The 19,623-nt window shown below is 31.5% G+C and overlaps 3 protein-coding genes across 4 annotated transcripts; 2 read left to right on the plus strand and 1 right to left on the minus strand.

Moving 5' to 3' along the window:
- Positions 1 to 61: 61 nt before the first annotated feature.
- LOC127261057 (uncharacterized) lies at positions 62 to 2,685 on the minus strand. 2 transcript variants are annotated; one of them, XM_051289215.1, is made up of 7 exons: positions 2,572 to 2,685; positions 2,125 to 2,178; positions 1,945 to 2,016; positions 1,716 to 1,816; positions 1,292 to 1,390; positions 615 to 754; positions 68 to 523 (listed from the first exon to the last, which is right to left on the minus strand). In XM_051289215.1, exons 2-7 carry the CDS (start codon positions 2,167 to 2,169, stop codon positions 417 to 419), a joined length of 564 nt encoding a protein of 187 aa, XP_051145172.1. In that variant the 5' UTR covers positions 2,170 to 2,178; positions 2,572 to 2,685; the 3' UTR covers positions 68 to 416. The 2 variants fall into 2 exon arrangements, with proteins under 2 accessions (XP_051145173.1, XP_051145172.1); XM_051289216.1 differs by lacking the exon at positions 1,292 to 1,390 and having other exon boundaries at positions 62 to 523.
- A 4,019-nt stretch (positions 2,686 to 6,704) lies between these two features.
- Positions 6,705 to 12,619, plus strand: LOC127260860 (nuclear poly(A) polymerase 1). The gene is made up of 13 exons (XM_051288845.1): positions 6,705 to 6,840; positions 6,939 to 7,595; positions 8,326 to 8,403; positions 8,486 to 8,593; positions 9,443 to 9,505; positions 9,579 to 9,740; positions 10,126 to 10,239; positions 10,324 to 10,386; positions 10,485 to 10,814; positions 10,901 to 11,065; positions 11,160 to 12,002; positions 12,204 to 12,271; positions 12,349 to 12,619. The coding sequence occupies exons 2-13, from the start codon at positions 7,479 to 7,481 to the stop codon at positions 12,392 to 12,394; spliced, it is 2,157 nt and encodes a 718-aa protein (XP_051144802.1). The 5' UTR covers positions 6,705 to 6,840; positions 6,939 to 7,478; the 3' UTR covers positions 12,395 to 12,619.
- A 4,283-nt stretch (positions 12,620 to 16,902) lies between these two features.
- LOC127261030 (E3 ubiquitin-protein ligase RHA2A-like) lies at positions 16,903 to 17,846 on the plus strand. The gene has a single exon (XM_051289166.1). It carries the CDS (start codon positions 17,118 to 17,120, stop codon positions 17,604 to 17,606), a length of 489 nt encoding a protein of 162 aa, XP_051145123.1. The 5' UTR covers positions 16,903 to 17,117; the 3' UTR covers positions 17,607 to 17,846.
- The last annotated feature ends 1,777 nt before the right edge of the window (positions 17,847 to 19,623 follow it).

Below are 19,623 nucleotides of genomic sequence, written 5' to 3' on the forward strand. Positions count from 1 at the left end.
CCGATAAGGACACACAGTACCTGATCCGGGTTACAATTCAAACTCAAACCAAACAAACAGAACTACAATAAATTCACACCCTGTAAAATCAGGATTGTTTTATCCTTTGAATACAAACCAATGGAAAGAAAAAAAATGGTCACGCTCACGATCAAAGAAATAATCGTAACTTTCCGATGAGAGTTGTGTGCATATAATTTAATGAAACATATAATTGAATCCTTTTCAAACAATACCATGTCTAATTATCAACCAAGAGATACACACCACTAAACAACCATGGAGTTGAATATAAGCAGAAGAACCCTAAAACAGAACAGACGAATAACTCCAGAGGCTACACAAACAGAAAATCTATGGTGTGGGTTTAGCAAAACTAACCAGGACATATCATGCCTTTGTTCCTCAACCTTCATTTAAGTTGCTTTCCTCTTCCTACCAAGAGCAGGAGCAACCTGGAGTCGCGGGCCGCCTGTTCGCCACTTTTTGAATGCGGCTATGGAAGATTGGCCGGCTTCATACACTTCAGAACAAGTTTGCAAGACAAGACATCAGGAAAATAGTGTTTCCAATAGAAATCAGAACCGTATATAATAATGATTCGATAAACTCACGTCTAGCCTCTTCGTTTGTGAGGAGTGCCAAGTGCTTGGAAGTTGCTGCAGAAGTGAGAGTATGGGCTTTGATCAAGACTTCCTTGTATCTTGTCCGGAAAGCTATTAGAAGGAACGGTCCAATGGTCTTGTCGCCAACACTGATAGTAGCATGTCAAGAATCAAAACTCAATCACAAATTGTTAAAACTTTTACTTCAACATGGTTAACTACTGCTTTCAGACCTTACACATGATGAAAGATGCTACACCTAGGATGGCATGCATGACGAAAGGATTTGAGCATCGAATTCAAGAAACTATGGTAGCTGGAGCCAGATGAAAAATAAATAAATACTGTCCTTACTTAAACATATAAACACTTAAAGCCTGATGTTGGACTGTCAAAAGCATTCTTACAAAGAACCCGTGATTCTTGGATGGACACAAGCTTCAACAACCCATGGAAAAGGCATACATACATCTACACAATTCTTAGACAAATCACAAAACTCTGGTGTGCTTTGAGAATTTATTGGATGGACACGCGTGGATAAGTAAATTTGGAAGTCCCTACATCCACGTGAAACCGACACCTTTGTGCTTTTATTTTTCCAATTAGGATGGCCGTAAATTGTGATTATCTGGGTGTAAGAAACCAAACATAAAGCGTAATTGTGTAAACGTGAGAGAACTTACAGTGGTGCAATTTTACACCCCATTTCATAAAAGTATGGGGATCTACTTCTTAGATCAACATGTGCAGCATCAGCTGCTATTTCTTCCCGTGTTTTGGATCTAAAAACAGAACAAGAGAAGCAAACCAAAAGAACACAATGCAAATTAATATATTTATGTAAGTGTATATATATATCAAACCACCATACATTTTTCACAGAATTTCAAGAAAAGCTCACAGCAGAGTATAGAAAGAATCAAAATTATACCACCAAATCTATTTCCCCTTAAATTGTATTAATTATATTTCTTGCTCTTCCGTCATGATTGCAATCAATTATTGGGTTTCAACCATGTTGTGTTTTGGATTTGAAAAGGCAACAAAATGGTAATAAGTCCGTTCATTTGAACGGTGAATAAACTATCAGTAAAGATGGTATATTACTCTCTGTCAAAGCATGGAGGAACCCTTATAGATATAAGTTGTCTCAAATACAATTCACGGACCAACCAGAAGGGGAGCTCTACTCTGGATCCAGCGTCCACCTAATTTCGGAGAATACAAACCACTGTCAGTTTTGAAATATTCTCAACTTAGTTAGAGATCAAATGAACAGGCACATCCCATTGCTCAAAGTACTTGTAGATAAACAAGCAGAACGACATACACGTACCTTATTTGTATCATCACTTGAATCGAAAAGCCCAACACCATTTGCAGCATGTTGAAATACTGATGGAACAAGCTATTAAAATTGACAGATTGCCAGCCAGAAGAAAAAAAAAATGACAAATCAGAATCTACCATTATTCAAAAGATTTAGAAGATGAAAACTCAGGAATAAGCATATTACCTCTTCTTCAGCTAATATATCATCAATGTCATAATAATTGGCCATGTAAGCAACCTAATTAGCACACGGAAATCCTTATCAGAAGCAACTCAAAACTGCAGTACTCCAAAAACAGACAGATAACTTCAAATCGAAGAATTCGTCAAAATCTCTACAAAATTCACGAAATAAACTAAAAACAAAGTATCGTAATCTAACATGTAGGCACACGGCAACGAAATGCTAACTGCACAAAATCAAACCGCCATAGTTACGAATTAAATCCCATAGAGACAAAGAAATAAAATGGATCCACTGATCTATTGTTAATCAAATTAAGAAAATCACCTTCTAAAGAAATCAAGATTGGCTACAAATCTACACACGATGAAGATAGGTAGATTAAATAAACAATAAAAAACACACATACAAACAAATTAAAACAGAGAAAGAAAGAGAAAAGACCACCTGGAAACCCCAATCAAAACCCCAAATTTCGACAATGAAATTTCAGATCGATTTCTGGGAGTGAATTCTAAAGAACACGCCAAGAGCGGGAAAGGGGCGGAGAAGAAAATGAATTGGGCCTAAAAATCAAAATAAAACATGGGCCTTCATTATTTAGGCGGTTACGAAATCAGTTCCAACAGTTTCGTTCCAATAAAAAATGAATTATAAATTAATAAATAAATCTATTTATTTATTTATTTTCCGTATCCTATCATTCTTATCTTATCTTATATATATAACTATAGTAAAGAAATGTGGGTCCTATTTTTTTGATTCTGACATTTTTCGGCGTTAAAAAAATAAAAAATAAAAAAATAATTTCTCAAATAAATTTATTGTTTTTGTTTTGTTGCATTTTTTTTATTTCATAATCGCATGTATTTTTTATATATTTTTTTAGATAGTTTTATGAAAAATATTTAGATATATTTATATATTTTTTAGATAATTTTAACATTTTTTTAAAAAATAATGCATGTGTAGTAATTAAAAATTTTGAATTATTTTATTCATATATATTTATATATTTATTTTAAATTTATTTAAAAGTATAATTTTGATGTTTAAGCTTGATATAATTTTCATAAAAAAAATATATATTTGTATTTATAATTTTATATAAATTTTTTTGTTTATTTTTATATTAACATATTTAGTGATATAATGGTTATTGTTAGATTAAAAATTACAATAAATTTTATATATAAATTAATTTCAAATAAAATATTTTTGGATAAGTTTTGTTAATATTTTTAATTGTAAACTTTAACTATAAATGCTAATTTGGTAGGATGATTTTATTATACATAATTTTTCTAAAAAATATATATTTACATATAATTTATTTATTTCATTTATTTTAAATTTAACAATAAATAATTATTATTGAAAATTTTAATTATAGATTTTTTAGTTATAAGTATTGATAGTTTGATATTATTATTTATATATGCATTGTATATTAGTTCATTAATTAATTATACTTAGTGATTTTATGCAAAATATTTATTATTTATTATAAATAATATTTGATAGATTATGTAGATCATATCACTTGAAAAGATAATTTAGAATTTGCATGAGATTAAACGTAATTGGAATTTTACATCTTTTTATATAAATTTTTCTCTGGTTAAGTAAAAAATCGTAATTATCTATATTTCAAATTTATTTTATAGAGTATTTTTTATTTTTTAATTTTTAGTTAATATGATCATCATCATTTTCTTTTACAAATTTTTTCCATAGCTATTAACAAAAAAGTTATAATTAAAAAATAATTTGTTTTCATTTTTAATATTTGCAGTAATTAATAATTTGGATTTTCTTATAATATTTAAAATAAAGTATAAATAAAACTATATAAAAAAATCTTTTCATAAAAGAAAAAAATACAATCACTAAAATAGTAAAATATAAATATATTAGATTATATAATAATTATATATATATATTTTGATTTATTTTAAATATTCATAAAAACAAATAAAAATAATATAATAACTAAATTTAAATATAATCATCTGTGCCTAACACGAATTTAAACGCTAAATGCTAGTAACAAACTATAAATAAAAATAAAAAGCTAAATTATAATACAATATTAATATGTTAAAATTTATAAATTAAATATTGATTTTGACGGTTAAAGTAACTACTTTTTTACCTATAAATACAACAGCTGCGGCTCAGTCACAACTGCCACGCCACAACACTCTCTCTCAGTTTCTTTCTCCTCGATCTTCTTTGCTTTCGTTCGTCTTCTTCGTACGCCACGTTCTTGTTGGCCAACGATTTGAAGGAAGTAAGGTCGTGATGGATAATCAACGGTAAGGTTCAATACAAGAATGAATGACAACGAATAAATTGTATTCCCTCAGTCCCAAACAAGGTGCAACATTTGTTTTTGGCACGAATTTTTAGGTGGATAGTATTAAGTAGGATAATTTAGAAATTAGGTGATTTGACGTAGAGAGAAATATATATTTTTTATTTTTTTATTTGGATGATGTGAGAGGATAAAGTGTGGAGTGGAGATTAAGTATAATTAATTATTTCCTATTTTAGAAATGTTGCAGGGTGTTTGAGACATACCAAAAAATAAATATTGCATCTTGTTTGGGACGGAGGGAGTAGATACGATAAAATCTAAATCTAAATCTAATAAATATAAAATTAAATATCTCAATCTCCCCTCAAACTCGGGGTCTTCTTGGATGGGATAATAGAAACCAACTTAAATTTGATAAGAAAATTGAACATAAATCAAAAGACGCAAACCAAAATAACAGTTGCTTGTCCGTCGTTACCGCACCGCTTCTGATCGAGTTCATCGCTTTTGATTGACTCCATCGGTACCGCATCACTTTCCACTAAGCTTCTGTTCTCGCCCATAATAGTTGGGGGGGTTTTTTGGGTTTTGTCCGTCTTAAACACCTTGTAACATTTCCTTTTTGATATATCATAAACACTATGAAATATTACCAAAATAGGAAATAATTAATTATACTTAATATCTACCTCACACTTTATCCCCTCACATCATCCAAATAAAAAAATAAAATATATATTTATCTCTCAATCACATCACCTCATTTCTAAATTATCACGTTTAATACTACCTACCTAAAAACTCGTGCCAAAAGCAAATGTTGCACCTTGATTGGGAGGGAGAGAGTAATATTTTATTAATAAATTGAAGTATGTAAGAATTTTTTATATTTTTGTCTTTTAACTTAATCATTTAAGTAAAAGTTAATGACATTTTAGTAGTAGTGTACAAATATTTTTTCTAAAATAAAAAATAAATATTTTTAAAATGGATCATGTGAAAATGGTAATAAAATACTTTGAATTAAGACGAATGAAGTACTTAATTGAATATTTAAATTTAGATTTAAACTTTAAATACTAACATTTTAAATTGGAACAGTTATTTCTACTGGCAAAAAGACCAGAAAAGGAACATGGATTCAATGAATGTTAGTCGTAGGTAAGACTCTTACATTGTGTTTTGTTGGCGTTTCGAATTTTGAATTTGAATCTAAAAAGTATAATTTTGAATTGAAATAGTTCTTTCTGCTGGCAAAGAAATCAAAACAGGAAGTCGAATTTTGTAAATATGAACAATAGGTAAGGCTCTTACTTATTTGATTTTGCTGTTGTTTTTTCCACTAATAATATAACAATCCTTCACCGTCAATCTACCCATTTACATTTGATGGCATTGTTTTTAACATTAAAAATATTTATATATTTATATAATTTTTTTTTTTTACAAATATCATTGTATTCGTATATAAAAATGTTTTTGTTATTTTTCCCTTAATATGTATTATTTATTATATAATAATTAATACAAATGAACATGCAAAAAGTAAATAGGCAGATTAGAGTGCACAAAGATATTATTATTTTATTGATGAATAAAAGCATGCAAGATGTTTTGATATTTCTACCTCTTTGACTATGTAATTGTATATTGTCATTGTAATAATAAATTTGCTTTTATAATTTTTTTATAATGGTATATTTGTAATTTATGAAAAATTTAAATATGTGGTGTATTTCTTTTGACGGAGTTTAACAATATTTGATTTGAATTTGATATTAAAATAATATATGATAAAATATTTTGTAAAAAAATAAATAAATTATATTTTTTGAAGAATATAGAGTCGACATAATAAAAATATGACATTTGAAGGGTAAAAAAAATACAACCATAACAAGCATATTTATTTAAAAGTGAAAGATAACTTTATAATTATTTATGATAATAAAATTATTATTTTGAGACGAATAGAAACCTTGTTTCTATTGTTTTTATAGAGAGAGTATAAGAAAATATCAATTAAACAAAAAAAAAATCAGACCTAAAATCTCCCACACTAACATAAGCATAAAGGCTGAACCCCGCCGGTTTAATCAGAATCGGCGGTTCAGAAGTAGAAATACGGAGGGAGTACTTTGGAAGCGAAACAGATCGGGAAAAAATCGATATACATGTGACCGTGACTCCGGTTTGAACCGGTGCTTGGTAACCCTGAACCGGCTGGAGATGTCTAGTCTACCATCACGACAATATTATTATTTATTTATTAAATCGTCGTCTCCACTCGTTATAGGTGATTTATTGAGAAACCGCTTTTCTTATTTCCTATTTCCTATCTCTCCGTCGTCACCGTTCCCGATTCTTCCATCTGGATGCTCCCTCTATTTCTCTCTGTAAGTTTACTTTATTTATTTATGTGTATTTGGTTTTATGTGAAATCGATTTTGAGTTGTTAATAACTGGAGGGTGGTTTGTTTTGGTTGAATTTTAGGGATTTCGGCTGCATCGAGGAGACCCAATCACTCATCAAGAACAAAATAGAGAAAAAAATTATTAATTGCGGATATCGGGGTCTTGTTCGGTGTAATTTTTGGGGTTTTCGGGTTTAATTCCAGTATACCTTGTAGAGAGAAAACGAATATTGCAGAAGAGGGGATATAGAGGGAGAGTTTTGTGTTTACATCCCTATTGTTATCGGTTTTATTTATCCGATTTTGCTTGTACTTTTAATGCGTTGTAGCATCTCTGAAATTATATTGGAAAAATAGGAAGAGCAAAAAATGAAGTACCGATTTTTTTCTTTTGTGTGTATTACATGTGATTGATTACTCGGTGTAGTTATATTAGCTAACGTTTGTTGAGAGTTGATTGTTAACTGTTATTGAAAGAAACAAAAAAGGAATACGCAAAAAAAACACCCAAAAGAGAGACTGCTGCTGTTAATTTTATGTTATTTTCCGTTTTTTTTTTTTTTTTTCACTTTGAAGAGTGCAAGAATTACTGAACTTTCTTTTTGGAGAAAAGGGTTTCGATGGGTAGCCCTGCACCGAGTAATTCGTCTACTGGAGCTCGAATTGGATTGTCAGAGCCAATTTCAACTGGTGGCCCGAGCGAATTGGATGTTGTCAGGACTAATGAGTTGGAGAAGGTTTGCTATTCATATCTCTTTTTAGGGTACTTTGAATTTGCTCAGTGCTTGAAACATGTTTGTTATCAGATGATTTGGTGAGCACCGTGAGTTTGAAATATTTATGCACTGAAGTTTTCTGCCTGATGGTGGAATTGGATCATAATACATTTCAAAATTAAATTTTTAGTTATGGATTTGATGGGTTTTGCGCCTGAAATTTACCTAATTGAGGTGATTTCAAATTCAGCATGTTATAAGTATGAATCTGTGGAAACATATAGTTACAGTAATTAGGTTAGCTGTTATTTTGCTTAAATAAGTTTAAAGATACTACACTATGTTTCTCATCTAACTTGGAATTTTGTTTCAAAAACTTGAACTTGTCTACTTGAGCAACTTGAGTAGTTGATGTGTCCAATCCATGTAGTTGTATAATGCCTATTTGAATTTAAAAGAAACCCGTAAAGTACCTCGTTAGTGTAACTTGATGTCTTAACGTATTATAAATTTGATATTCCAAGTACACTTTGATGGTCTCTGAGGCGGTTGAAGATGACGAGCTACTTTATGAATTTGTAACCAATTGAGGAAAGTGCTTGGATATTACTATGTGTCAACTGAAATTCATATTACAAATTTTGTTGCTTATTTATTAGGGACTTTGTCAATTAAAAGGATAGAGTTACTTCAGTTTTTAAGTTTTTATATCTGATCTATGAGAGGCGCTTACCTTTATATGGGCTATCAGCTTCTTGCGGATGCAGGACTTTACGAAAATCATGAAGAAGCTGTAAAAAGGGAAGAAGTTCTTGGCAGATTGGACCAGGTCACCTAGAGCAATCAAACTTTCAACTTTTTTCCTGCTACAGTGTTTGATGTATAAATGCTCACTCTTGCATTATTCACAGATTGTTAAGCAATGGGTGAAGAATATTTGCCGGGCCAAGGGTTATAGTGAAATGGTGGTTCATGAGGCAAATGCAAAAATTTTCACATTTGGATCCTATCGCCTTGGAGTATGACAATTTTCTCTTCCTTTCATGTTTTCGTTTTTTCAATTGACGTGGAGTACTTTGCATCATGGCATTTGTCTATTAATGCTTTATCTGTATCTGCAATTGTTTTGGTCTTGTAAAAGCCTCTATTGAATGCTAAACTTACTACTAAAATTCCTGGACCTTGAAAAATAACTTGCGTGTTTCTCCCCACCAAACTGCTGGTTGGAATAGATGGCTTTTTGACTTACACTGCCAATCAGTTGAAGAAAATCAGTTTGGCTACTAATAATGGAACAGCAAAGTTATATCAGCATAATACTTGCAGTGACTGGAGCTAGAAATCCATGTGTATCTTGAATGCATGACTTATAACCAACATGCCTAATAGTGAACTAGTGAAGTTATAATCTATAAGAGTTTCTGGTTGATGTGTTTGTTGATGAAATGCAAGTATAACTTTACTTAAATAAATGAATGAAAATTTCTTTTGAGCTCTATCTTAATTATGACAGTAGTGCTCTGAGAAAATGCCATCTTATGGAAGGTAACTATAGAAACAAATTTTGCTGGGCATTCAGGCTTATATGCCATGATGAATGAAACTATACTCAGGCTGTAGCTGATGGATATAGAATATTCATTGTAACTTTTACTACTTTCTTGCGTATAATCATCTGACTTGCCAATTACTAGTGCTAAAACCTGTTCCATTTTATTTGTGGTTGAAGTTAGGAATGTGGAGCTACTTTATACTTTTAGTGATTTTGTATTTTTTCATGTCTTGATTGTGGGTGTACTAGTTTGTTTTTGTATTTGATTACTGAAGCTGCATTTTAAATTAAGGTGTTTTTTCCTTTTATTATATAGGTTCATGGACCCGGCGCTGACATTGATACCTTGTGTGTTGGACCAAAGCATGCTACTCGACATGTAGGGATCTATGTATTTACCCTGTTTAATTTGATAGTTGTTGAATAGAAGCTAATAACTATTCTTTATGCAGGAAGACTTCTTTGGTGAACTTTACAGAATGCTTTTAGAGATGCCTGAGGTGCAAGAGCTCCATCCTGTACCAGATGCTCATGTGCCAGTGATGAAGTTCAGATTCAATGGTGTCTCTATAGACCTGCTGTATGCAAATGTGGCCCTCTGGGTTATTCCTGAAGTATGCCCCTTTTGTCTTTGTAATTATTAATGTCTAGCTTATAGAACTTGTTAGGGGTCTTCTGTAGCACATGATTTAGTCTCATTTTCGTTGATGGCTGATGTAGCAACTGTTTTCATAAACAGCTCCATTAGGGACAGCATGAGTTATTGACCAGAAGTTTAGCGTTCTGTTTCACTTTCTGTTTTGCATACTTATTTTATCTTTATTTTGAGCGGGCACATGTGGTGGTTCTGCTCACAAGTCTTTCACATTGTTCTTATGTTTGTTTTTTGATGGGATGCTCTAGATTAGAGTTGTTTCAAATTGATAGTTTGTAATAATGTCTCGTGAATTTTTAACAACTGTGATCTTTTACCTTGTGGTGTTGCTTGTGTGCTTGTAGGACCTGGATATATCTCAAGAATCCATTCTGCAAAATGTGGATGACCAAACTGTTCGTAGCTTAAATGGTTGCAGAGTAACTGATCAGATATTGCGCCTGGTCCCAAACATTCAGGTTTGTGAACGAAAGAAGTGAATGCTGAAAGAAGTGTGCTGAAATATATGTTTTTTTTGAATGATTTGGTTTTCTTTCTTGTAGACATTCCGGACCACGCTGCGATGCTTGAGACTCTGGGCAAAAAGACGAGGAGTTTATTCAAATGTGAGAAATTTTCTACTGTTTCTTTGCTCACTCAATATCTTGCTTTATACATTCGCAATTCGTATGCTATTACTTAACCTGCAAATAATCATCTACAGGTTACTGGTTTCCTTGGTGGTATTAATTGGGCGCTCCTTGTTGCACGCATTTGCCAGCTCTACCCAAATGCTCTGCCTGGCATGTTGGTGTCTCGCTTTTTTAGGGTTTACAACTTGTGGCGGTGGCCAAACCCTGTTATGTTGTGCCCAATTCAAGATGGATCTCTAGGACTGTCTTTCTGGGATCCTAGAAGAAACTACAAAGACCGACAACACCTAATGCCCATTATAACTCCTGCATATCCATGCATGAACTCGAGCTACAATGTATCGACAAGCACATTGCGGGTCATGACGGAAGAATTTCATAGAGGAAATGAAATCTGCGAGGTATTTTATGCAGCAACCTTTTAATTTAATTTTGTCGAATTTTGCTTTTTCCATTGATCGTGCTAATTTCATTTATTGAATGGCAGGCAATAGAAGCAAACAAGATGGGCTGGGCGGTACTTTTTGAGCCTTTTGCTTTCTTTGAAGCATACAAAAATTATCTACAGATAGACATAGCCGCGGAGGATAATGATGACTTAATGAATTGGAAAGGATGGGTCGAGTCTAGAATACGCTTGCTTACTTTAAAGGTTTGTGGGGGCTGCGACAAGTATTTTATGTTGGCAATGTGATTTGATCTTTTATAATGAAAATCTAATTCGTCACTTTCTTCCTGTGATCCAGATCGAAAGGGATACTGGGTCTCTTCAGTGTCACCCTCACCCCGGTGAATTTTCAGACAAGTCTAAGTCTTTTTACCATTGTTATTTTATGGGTCTGCGGAGGAAACAAGGCACTAATCCTCAAGGAGGAGAACAATTTGACCTAAGAATGACAGTTGAGGAATTTAAGCGGGATGTATATGGGTACTCATTCTGGAAGCCGTCGATGTGGATTCAAGTATGTCACGTCAAACGTAAAGATTTACCTCTTTTCGTCTTCCCGGGTGGAGTTCGACCTTGTCCTCCTGCTAGAAGTGCTTCTGGGAGCCGTTCAGTTCACAAATCACCCAGCTCCAACTCTGCACAATCTGATGCCGTTACAATCAAGAAGAGAAGACGGGATGAAGTCAATCGAGCAGTTAATTTGACGGAGTCATCAACCATTAGCGATGCAAGTTCACTGGATGAAACAGCCCCCAAGAAGCATATTGCAGCTGATCTTACAGCCAGCGTAACAAATGTGGAATCTACTGATGATATATCCAACCATACGCTAGAAATTCCCGGGGTAGGATTTGCTGGGGTCCCGACTACTTCTGCTGCTCTGTCCTGTTCATTAGCAGTAGAGAAGAACATTGCTGAACAATCTTCCGCACAAGCTATCAATCACCAAGCTTCTGAGGAAATACTCGATGGCCTCACACAAGCCATACTGCCAAAGATTGAAACCCGACCCAATGAAATTCAATCCAATGGCAAGACTGAAGAACTTAAGCTGTTGCCTTCCTTCTCGTCGGGGCATGCAGCAGGAAATGGAACAAATTGCTCAAGGGTTCTACAGAATTGCGAATTGGAAGAGCTCGAGGTATCACGCCCCACTTCCTTTTAGCTTGAATTCGTGCGTTGCTTGAGTTACTTCAGCTCTTTTTTACCTCCTATTATTCGTACATTATGCATATCTACAACTATTTGGTACATATTTCGTGTAGTTTTGAATGTTTGCTTCTAATCTTAGCATATTATAAAAGCCTTTAGTTGATTTCTAACTGCTTTCTATCAAATGCAGCCTCTTGAATTGCCGGTACCAAGTTCTGTGGCATCTGCAAATGTTGCACCTCAGAAACCCCTTATCAGGTTTATGAATTAACTACAGACTAAACAAGTTTCGATCTCTATTTCTTTTGCTAATTGCGATTTGGCTTTATTTGCAGATTCAACTTCACCTCAATACGAAAGGCAACTGGCAACAGTGCATAGCTGCTGCTGTACTCAGATCGGATCCGATCGCATCAAATCGGCCGGTGTCCCGTCGCCACTGGGCGCCATTCTCATTGCATTTATAGCCTTAAGAACTTCCTCAAATGTTAGAGAAAAAATTTTCCTTATCCTGCTGTCTTGTAGACCAAATGTTTGGTCTTCTACTGTATCATGGAATATTTTCCCAATTTTTGTTTTAATGCAACCAGATTTTTATCGAATTTATGTTTTGTGTGATGATTTTAGTTAAACTTATTATGTTTGTGGATGGTGAATGATCAATAGTTTACTTTTATAATATGGATGAAATTCTTGATTGATTGATTGCCCTTGTCACTATTTTAAATTCTTGCATAGACTTGTCTGGAATGTTCTTGCCATAAAATACAATGATTCGAAATCTTGTAATCATCTTATTTAATCAGTATATCTTAAGAATTGGTGATGGGGTTTGAAAATTATTGACTAATAATATTAATTTAATAAGTATATATAGAAGTATTATTGGAACGTAGGTAGGTAGGTTATCTGCCTGTATCCCACTATGAAGCATCTAGAGATAATTTTTAAATTTAAAGATTAGAAAGTTATTCGTGTTTAATTTAATTGAGTCGAGAATTGCAATAGAGTATAATATGTTAATTTATTTAAAATTTTATAAATAAAGTAGAGATATTAAATATTTTGGCATAAATAATTATATAGTAGAGATATTAAATATTTTGGAATAAATAATTAATATAAATATTTATAATAATACTATTTTTTTTAAAAAATAATTTAAATTGCTTATAATAATATATTATTTATTTAAAATATAAATAAAAAAATTTGTATGGATTTCCCTAAAAAATTTTACTATTCACCAATTTTTTTTTAAAAAAAAATATCAAATAAAAGTCGCAATTTTTATGTTATTTTAAAAAATAATTTCATATTAAAATTATCATATCAATACATATTTATATAAAATTAAACAATTATTTAAATTTAAAATTAATAATAATATTCAAACTTTAAACACCCCACGTCGTTAGAGTTTATTCACACATTTTTTCTCCAAAAAAAATCAGATCAAACTTTTATTTTTTATAATTTATTAAAAATTATTTTTTATATCAAAATATCATATTAATATATTTTTTAAAAAATATCACATTAGAGTTTAAAATTTTTGAAAAAAATTACTATTAATGCTCAAACCTAAAATCTAAAATTCCAACACATTGTTAAGATTATTCATTGATTTTTTTTTTTCTTTAAAAATATCAAACAAATTTTTAAGTTTTCTATTTTTTATACTACTAAAAATCAATTTTAAATAAAAAATATCACATCCATAACTATTTTTATAACATAACAAATATTTAATTTTTTTTAAAAAAATTACTATTTAAATCCAAATCCAAAATTTAAACTTCGAACAAAATATATAGTTAGATTTTAATTATTCAATTTTTTTTTTTTCTAAAACTATCAAATCAAACTCTTATTTTTTTTAATTTTTATAATATATGAAAAAATAATTTTAAATTCAAAATATTATCTCAATATAAATTTATATTATATCAAATAATCTATTTAAATTTTAAAAAAAAAATATTATTCAGAATACAAACTCTAAGCAAACACACTCGAGTCTATTTATCATTCTTTTTTTTCTAAAAAACTCCAAATTAAAATTTTATTTATCATTTCGATATTATATTAAAAATTAATTTCGTATTCAACACATTTTATTAATACATATTTATATTAAATAAAAAATTATTCAAATTAATTTTTTTTATTACGCAAACTAAAATCTAAAACTAAATGCATCGTTAAAATTGATTGACTATGGAATACTTTTAAAAATTATTGAACTTTAAATTATTTTTATTTTTTAAAAATTTCAGCTATATCCGATCTAAATTCGAATTTTCATATCATGTCCGACTCGAGTTTTGATATCTTTTTATCTTATTTATTTTTATCAGTTCTAATTAAATGTAATTAAAAATAAAATTTCAAAATATTTATAACTAAAAAACTAAACATATTGTTTTGAATTTGTTAAAATTTAATTATAATTAAAATTTATTAATTATTATTTTTTTTTTGGGAAGTGGTATAATTGAACGGGATCTTTGAAAAAAAAAAAAAAAACATGTAACGTAATTGAGTGGTACAGTGGAAGTACTTTTTTGACTAGCAGGTGTTCTTTAATATTGAACCCTGCCTGATTATTAACTTCAATGGATTTAACCCAAAATTTTAGAAATAAGGAAAAGAATTTTTGGTGTGGAAGTCAACATTATTGCTGACCATTTCCACTAGGGATAGATTAGACTGCCTGTCTATTATTCCCTTAGTCCCATGTAACACGAGTGTATTACTGTAGACACGAAAATTTAGGTAAAATATAATTAATAAGTAATTAATAAGTGTATTAGTAAAAATAATTATAGATTAAGATTAAGATAAGTAAATAATTTAATTAAAATTAAGAAAATTATAAAATTTAAAATTTAAAATGCGATTAAAGTGCATAATTATATTTTCAAAAATAGAAAGGACAAGTTATGTGGGACGAACGAAGATAAAAAATAAGGACAAATTATGTGGGAGGAGAGTACATTTCCATGGCATTTTGAATGGATGATAATGACATGCTTAGAAAAAGACATTACAATAATAACAATTATAATAATAATAATAATAATCCATCAAGAATGAACACACCAAATTTCAATTTCAAGCATGAATAAGATATGGAAATTTAATTATAAAAATGGAGCAGCTGGCATGTAGCAAATGCAGAAGTGGCACCATTGAGTGGTCCATCAATTTAATTTGTGTTACATAATAATTGACGTAATATACATATTTATTTATTTGTTACTATTATTCTTATTCTTGGAGGAGAAATGTCTAAATCAAGTTGAGGATTTTTTTTACGGTTCTTTTTATAAATAATGCAAACCAAATTAAAGTATGACTTAATGTGTGGTTCTTTTAATTTTAATTTTATATTTTATATTTTGTTTTCATTCCTCCCTCCCTCTTGTATACTATTATTATTATTATTTTAATAATTGTAGTGTTTTTTTTTTTTTTAAAGTAATTTAAATTAAATTGAAAAGTTGCTAGTTTGGTACGTATGTGAAATAATATATATTATGAATGCAAGTTGGCTTCAATGTGATCTTAGCATATCTTCTTCTTGGTCATGTGAATGTCAAATCCCTAACCCTAATCCCCACCGCCCCCTACCCCTACCCCTACCCTACCCCTACCCCTACCCCTACCTTAACACGCTTTCAATCAAACTCCAATTTGTAATTAAAATAAACAGCACAGCCACTATTTTCATGTTTAGTCAAAATTAAGACACGGACGACATTCATCGACACCATACAATATTATTAAGGTCTCAACACCTCCACGTCAATTTTCTTAATTTAATTTATGTAATTAATAAATAAAAGAAGAAGAAATTACACACTCATACACACGTCTCTCTATCTATCTATACATATGAATTAAACGTAGGCTTAAGCTGAGGTCATAATATATATATATATATATATGATCCAATTTTTAAATACTACATTATACATTCTTTTCATTATTATTATTATTATTATTATTATTGTGCATGTAAGATTTAAACAAACACGTGGCACATTTCTAATTTTGGTTAGTGTTTTGTAAGCTGTGCAGTAGTGTGTAGGTGGATCCTTGGTACACTTACGCATGGCAATTTTATTTTATTTTTTTGGATTATTGTTTCATTTCCTTAAATAACAATACATTTAATATATAAAGTAGCAAATTAAGAAAACATAAATAGCGTTGCATTTTTGGCAGCAATATAAACAGTTAACATAATTTTGTTTAGACTTTTGTAATTTATTCAATTATAAAACGAAAAATCAGTATAAAAAAGATTAGATAATAAATTTTAGGATTTATTTATTTTTATTTCAAATTTAAATTTAAATTATTTATTTCCTATAATTTTTTTCATACAAATATTATATATAAAAAAAATTATTATAATAAAAAATAATCATCACTATATTTTAAATCAATGTAACTCCAACCAAACAATATCATAGCTTCTCATTATTTATAGTAAATATAATAATGTATTTGTAAAGTAAATGTAAGTACTCTCATTTTACTCTCCCGTCTTAATACAATTTTTTAGCACAATTTTTTTTTAAAAAAAACATAATAGTGTAACATTAAAATAGATATGAAGTAAATGGTTAAAAACAATTTTATCCTTACTCATATGGAGATTACAAAAATAAAAATATGGTAGGTGGTTTTATTGGAGACTTGGGGTCACAAATAATTATTTTGAAAGCAAGACTATTGTTTTAATGAAAAAAAAAAAAAAAATTATTTTTCTAGTAATTGTGTGTTTTAATTTATAAATAAAATTAGTTAATATAAAAAAGGGCGGGGGGTGGGGGGTGGGGATGAGGGATGGCGGTGTGGTGTATATATAGCAAAGGGTAAGGTCGTGGCATAAACAGATGGCCTTCTTACAACTGCACATAGGCATAGGCATAGGCATAGGCTTAGGCAGTCGTCAGTCAGTCTTCCAGTCTCATAAGTGTTTATTACTCATATTATCTCTGATTGGCTGTGGTCCAACGTTGTTCCACCTGCGCCATCCACACTCTACCACTGCTCTCCACCGGACCGGAATCAGATTCGATCGCCTGTGATGGGTCTAGAGAACCAGCTGTCCGACGTGTCGTCGGAGTCCTTGCTAGTGTGCGCCGTGGTGCTTATGGCCCGGGGCGTAGGTTATCTCAACTCGCTCTTCCTCACTATCCTCAGCGGTTTGGGATTTTCCCCAAATGGTCACCGCCACAACCACGCCGGAGCTCTATACGACGTCGTCGGCTCCGGCCTCGCCGGCCTAATCGTCCTCTGCGAACAGATGAACCTCAATCGAGCCTGCTCCGGCGCCGCCGCCGACGCCGATTTGGACGGCGACTGCGTCGTTTGCCTGAACCCGATGCGCGAGGGGGACGTCGTCCGCCGCCTGCTCTGCCGCCACGCCTTCCACAAGGATTGCTTCGACGGCTGGCTCGACCACCTCAACTTCAACTGCCCGCTCTGCCGGACGCCGCTCGTTTCCGAAGAGCGCATGAGCCTCACGCAGAGCCGCGTGGCGGAGGATCTCCTCGCGTGGTTTCCGTTCCGATGAGGCGGCGCGTGACCGTCCCGTCGCAGCTCTTTTTAATTAGGCTGTACTGTTTTGATCAGTTTTTTTTTTTTTTTTTTTTTTTAATAGCAAAGGGGGTTTAGAAGTTTGACCTTTGACTTTTTTTTTTTCTTTTTTTTTTTTGTGGGAATATTTTCTGAGGTTTTTGGAGAGTGCCCTTTGACGTGCTCTTTTCAACCTGTTGTAAAATAATAGTTCTTTTTTTTTTTTTTTTTGTTCCTGGGAATAATACAGTTTTTTCTTTAGGTGTAAATAAATTTACCGGACCGCTTGATTGGAAATACATGGTGTAATTTAAAAATAAAAAATAATAGTACTGAAATAATTTTATAAATATAGGTATCTGTCTTCCAAATGGCTACAACTTTTGTTGATTATGACAGCCTTGCGTGTGGTCCTTTTCACATTCGCAACTGTTCGATTTGGTCCAAAACCAAATATTTATTTGCTTTTAAAATGATCGACGATGCAGATTTTATTTTATTTTATTTTATTTTATTTGGTGAATTCAAGTTTAGGCACTAACGAATAAATATATTTATTTAGTAAAATTGAGGAATGGAAGAACGACCACCGTCCATTTACGGAAATATCTGTCAACGTGGCAGCAGGTGATGCAGAGATGATATTACAGCTGCCCACCTTACACAGGCCTCCTTCACCATGAAGCAAAATCATGCACGTGCCTACCACTTCACTTACACTTCTCTTCCCTCTTCACCCAAAAAGCAAACTTTCTATTTACAGATAATTTAATTTGACTGATTTTACTGGGCCGGCCCAAACTTATTTTGGGCTTTTAGTGGGACATTTCGGACTTAATGGGCCTTTATTGGACTTTTCTGTTTAAATGGGTCTGGGCCTGATTATATAATAAGAAGTCAAGGTGCAAAATCCATTATGCAATGAAATAAAAAAGTCGCGATTGATTTCTGTAAGTACAATTCAAGACAGTGCATGTTACAAATTAACAACGATATTATTAGTATAATTATTATTACAGGAATAATAGGATGTTAGAGATGCATGCATGCCCAGCAGCATAATAAGAACTAGCAAGAATTCCCAAATTAAACTACCCTCCAACTACTACTACTACTACTACTACTACTACTACTACTACAGTGCAATGCATGTATGTATATCTTACATCCTCCACCCCCTTGCAGTTTGCCCTCCTCATTACTTACTACAAAGAAACACAAACTTAATTTATATATATATATATATAAAGACATATAATGATAATAATAATAATAATAATAATAATAATAATAATAATAATAATAATAATAATAATAATAATAATAATAATTAGATTCGGACCGTTATCCTCAATTCCCCTGCAATGCAACTCAAGTTTTGTTGCAAAGCTGTGTTGGGCACTTTTGTGAAGCTCTCACAATTACACTTCTACCCTTCTCCACCGGTGCCGGCACCGTGCGCCGGAACCGCCACGTCGACGCATTATTCTGTATGAATAAAGCGCAGAAAATATCATATATATATATATATGTGTGTGTGTGTGTGAGTAAGACTGTAAGAGAAGTTAGAAAATGGGCAAGGGCAAGGGATAACCTTTTAGTATATGCAGCAGCAGCGGTATTTAAAGAGCTATGTATGTAGATATATATGTATGTATATATATATATATTTGATATGATTAATTAATTGATAACATTATTATTATTATTAGTAGTAGTAGTAGTACTGATATTGGATATATTTTTATGGATTATTGGGAGTGATGACAAGTGTGGAAATTGTAGTCAACGTAAGATTAAGGGCATGTTTGTGGGGAACAACAAAACAAACACTAGTGTGTGTGTGTGTGTGCAATTTAATTATACATGTAAAAAATATATTTAATTATGTAAATGTAAATGATCTTTGACTGTATATAGTTAATTATTAATGATAAATACAAGAATATGAGAGGCTAATATATAATCAATCAATTCATTATATTCCAAATGATTGAGATAATAGTACATATTAC

This window comes from Andrographis paniculata, unplaced genomic scaffold (assembly GCF_009805555.1).
Source record: "Andrographis paniculata isolate CXL003 unplaced genomic scaffold, ASM980555v1 Contig62END, whole genome shotgun sequence".
Lineage (NCBI taxonomy): Eukaryota > Viridiplantae > Streptophyta > Magnoliopsida > Lamiales > Acanthaceae > Andrographis > Andrographis paniculata.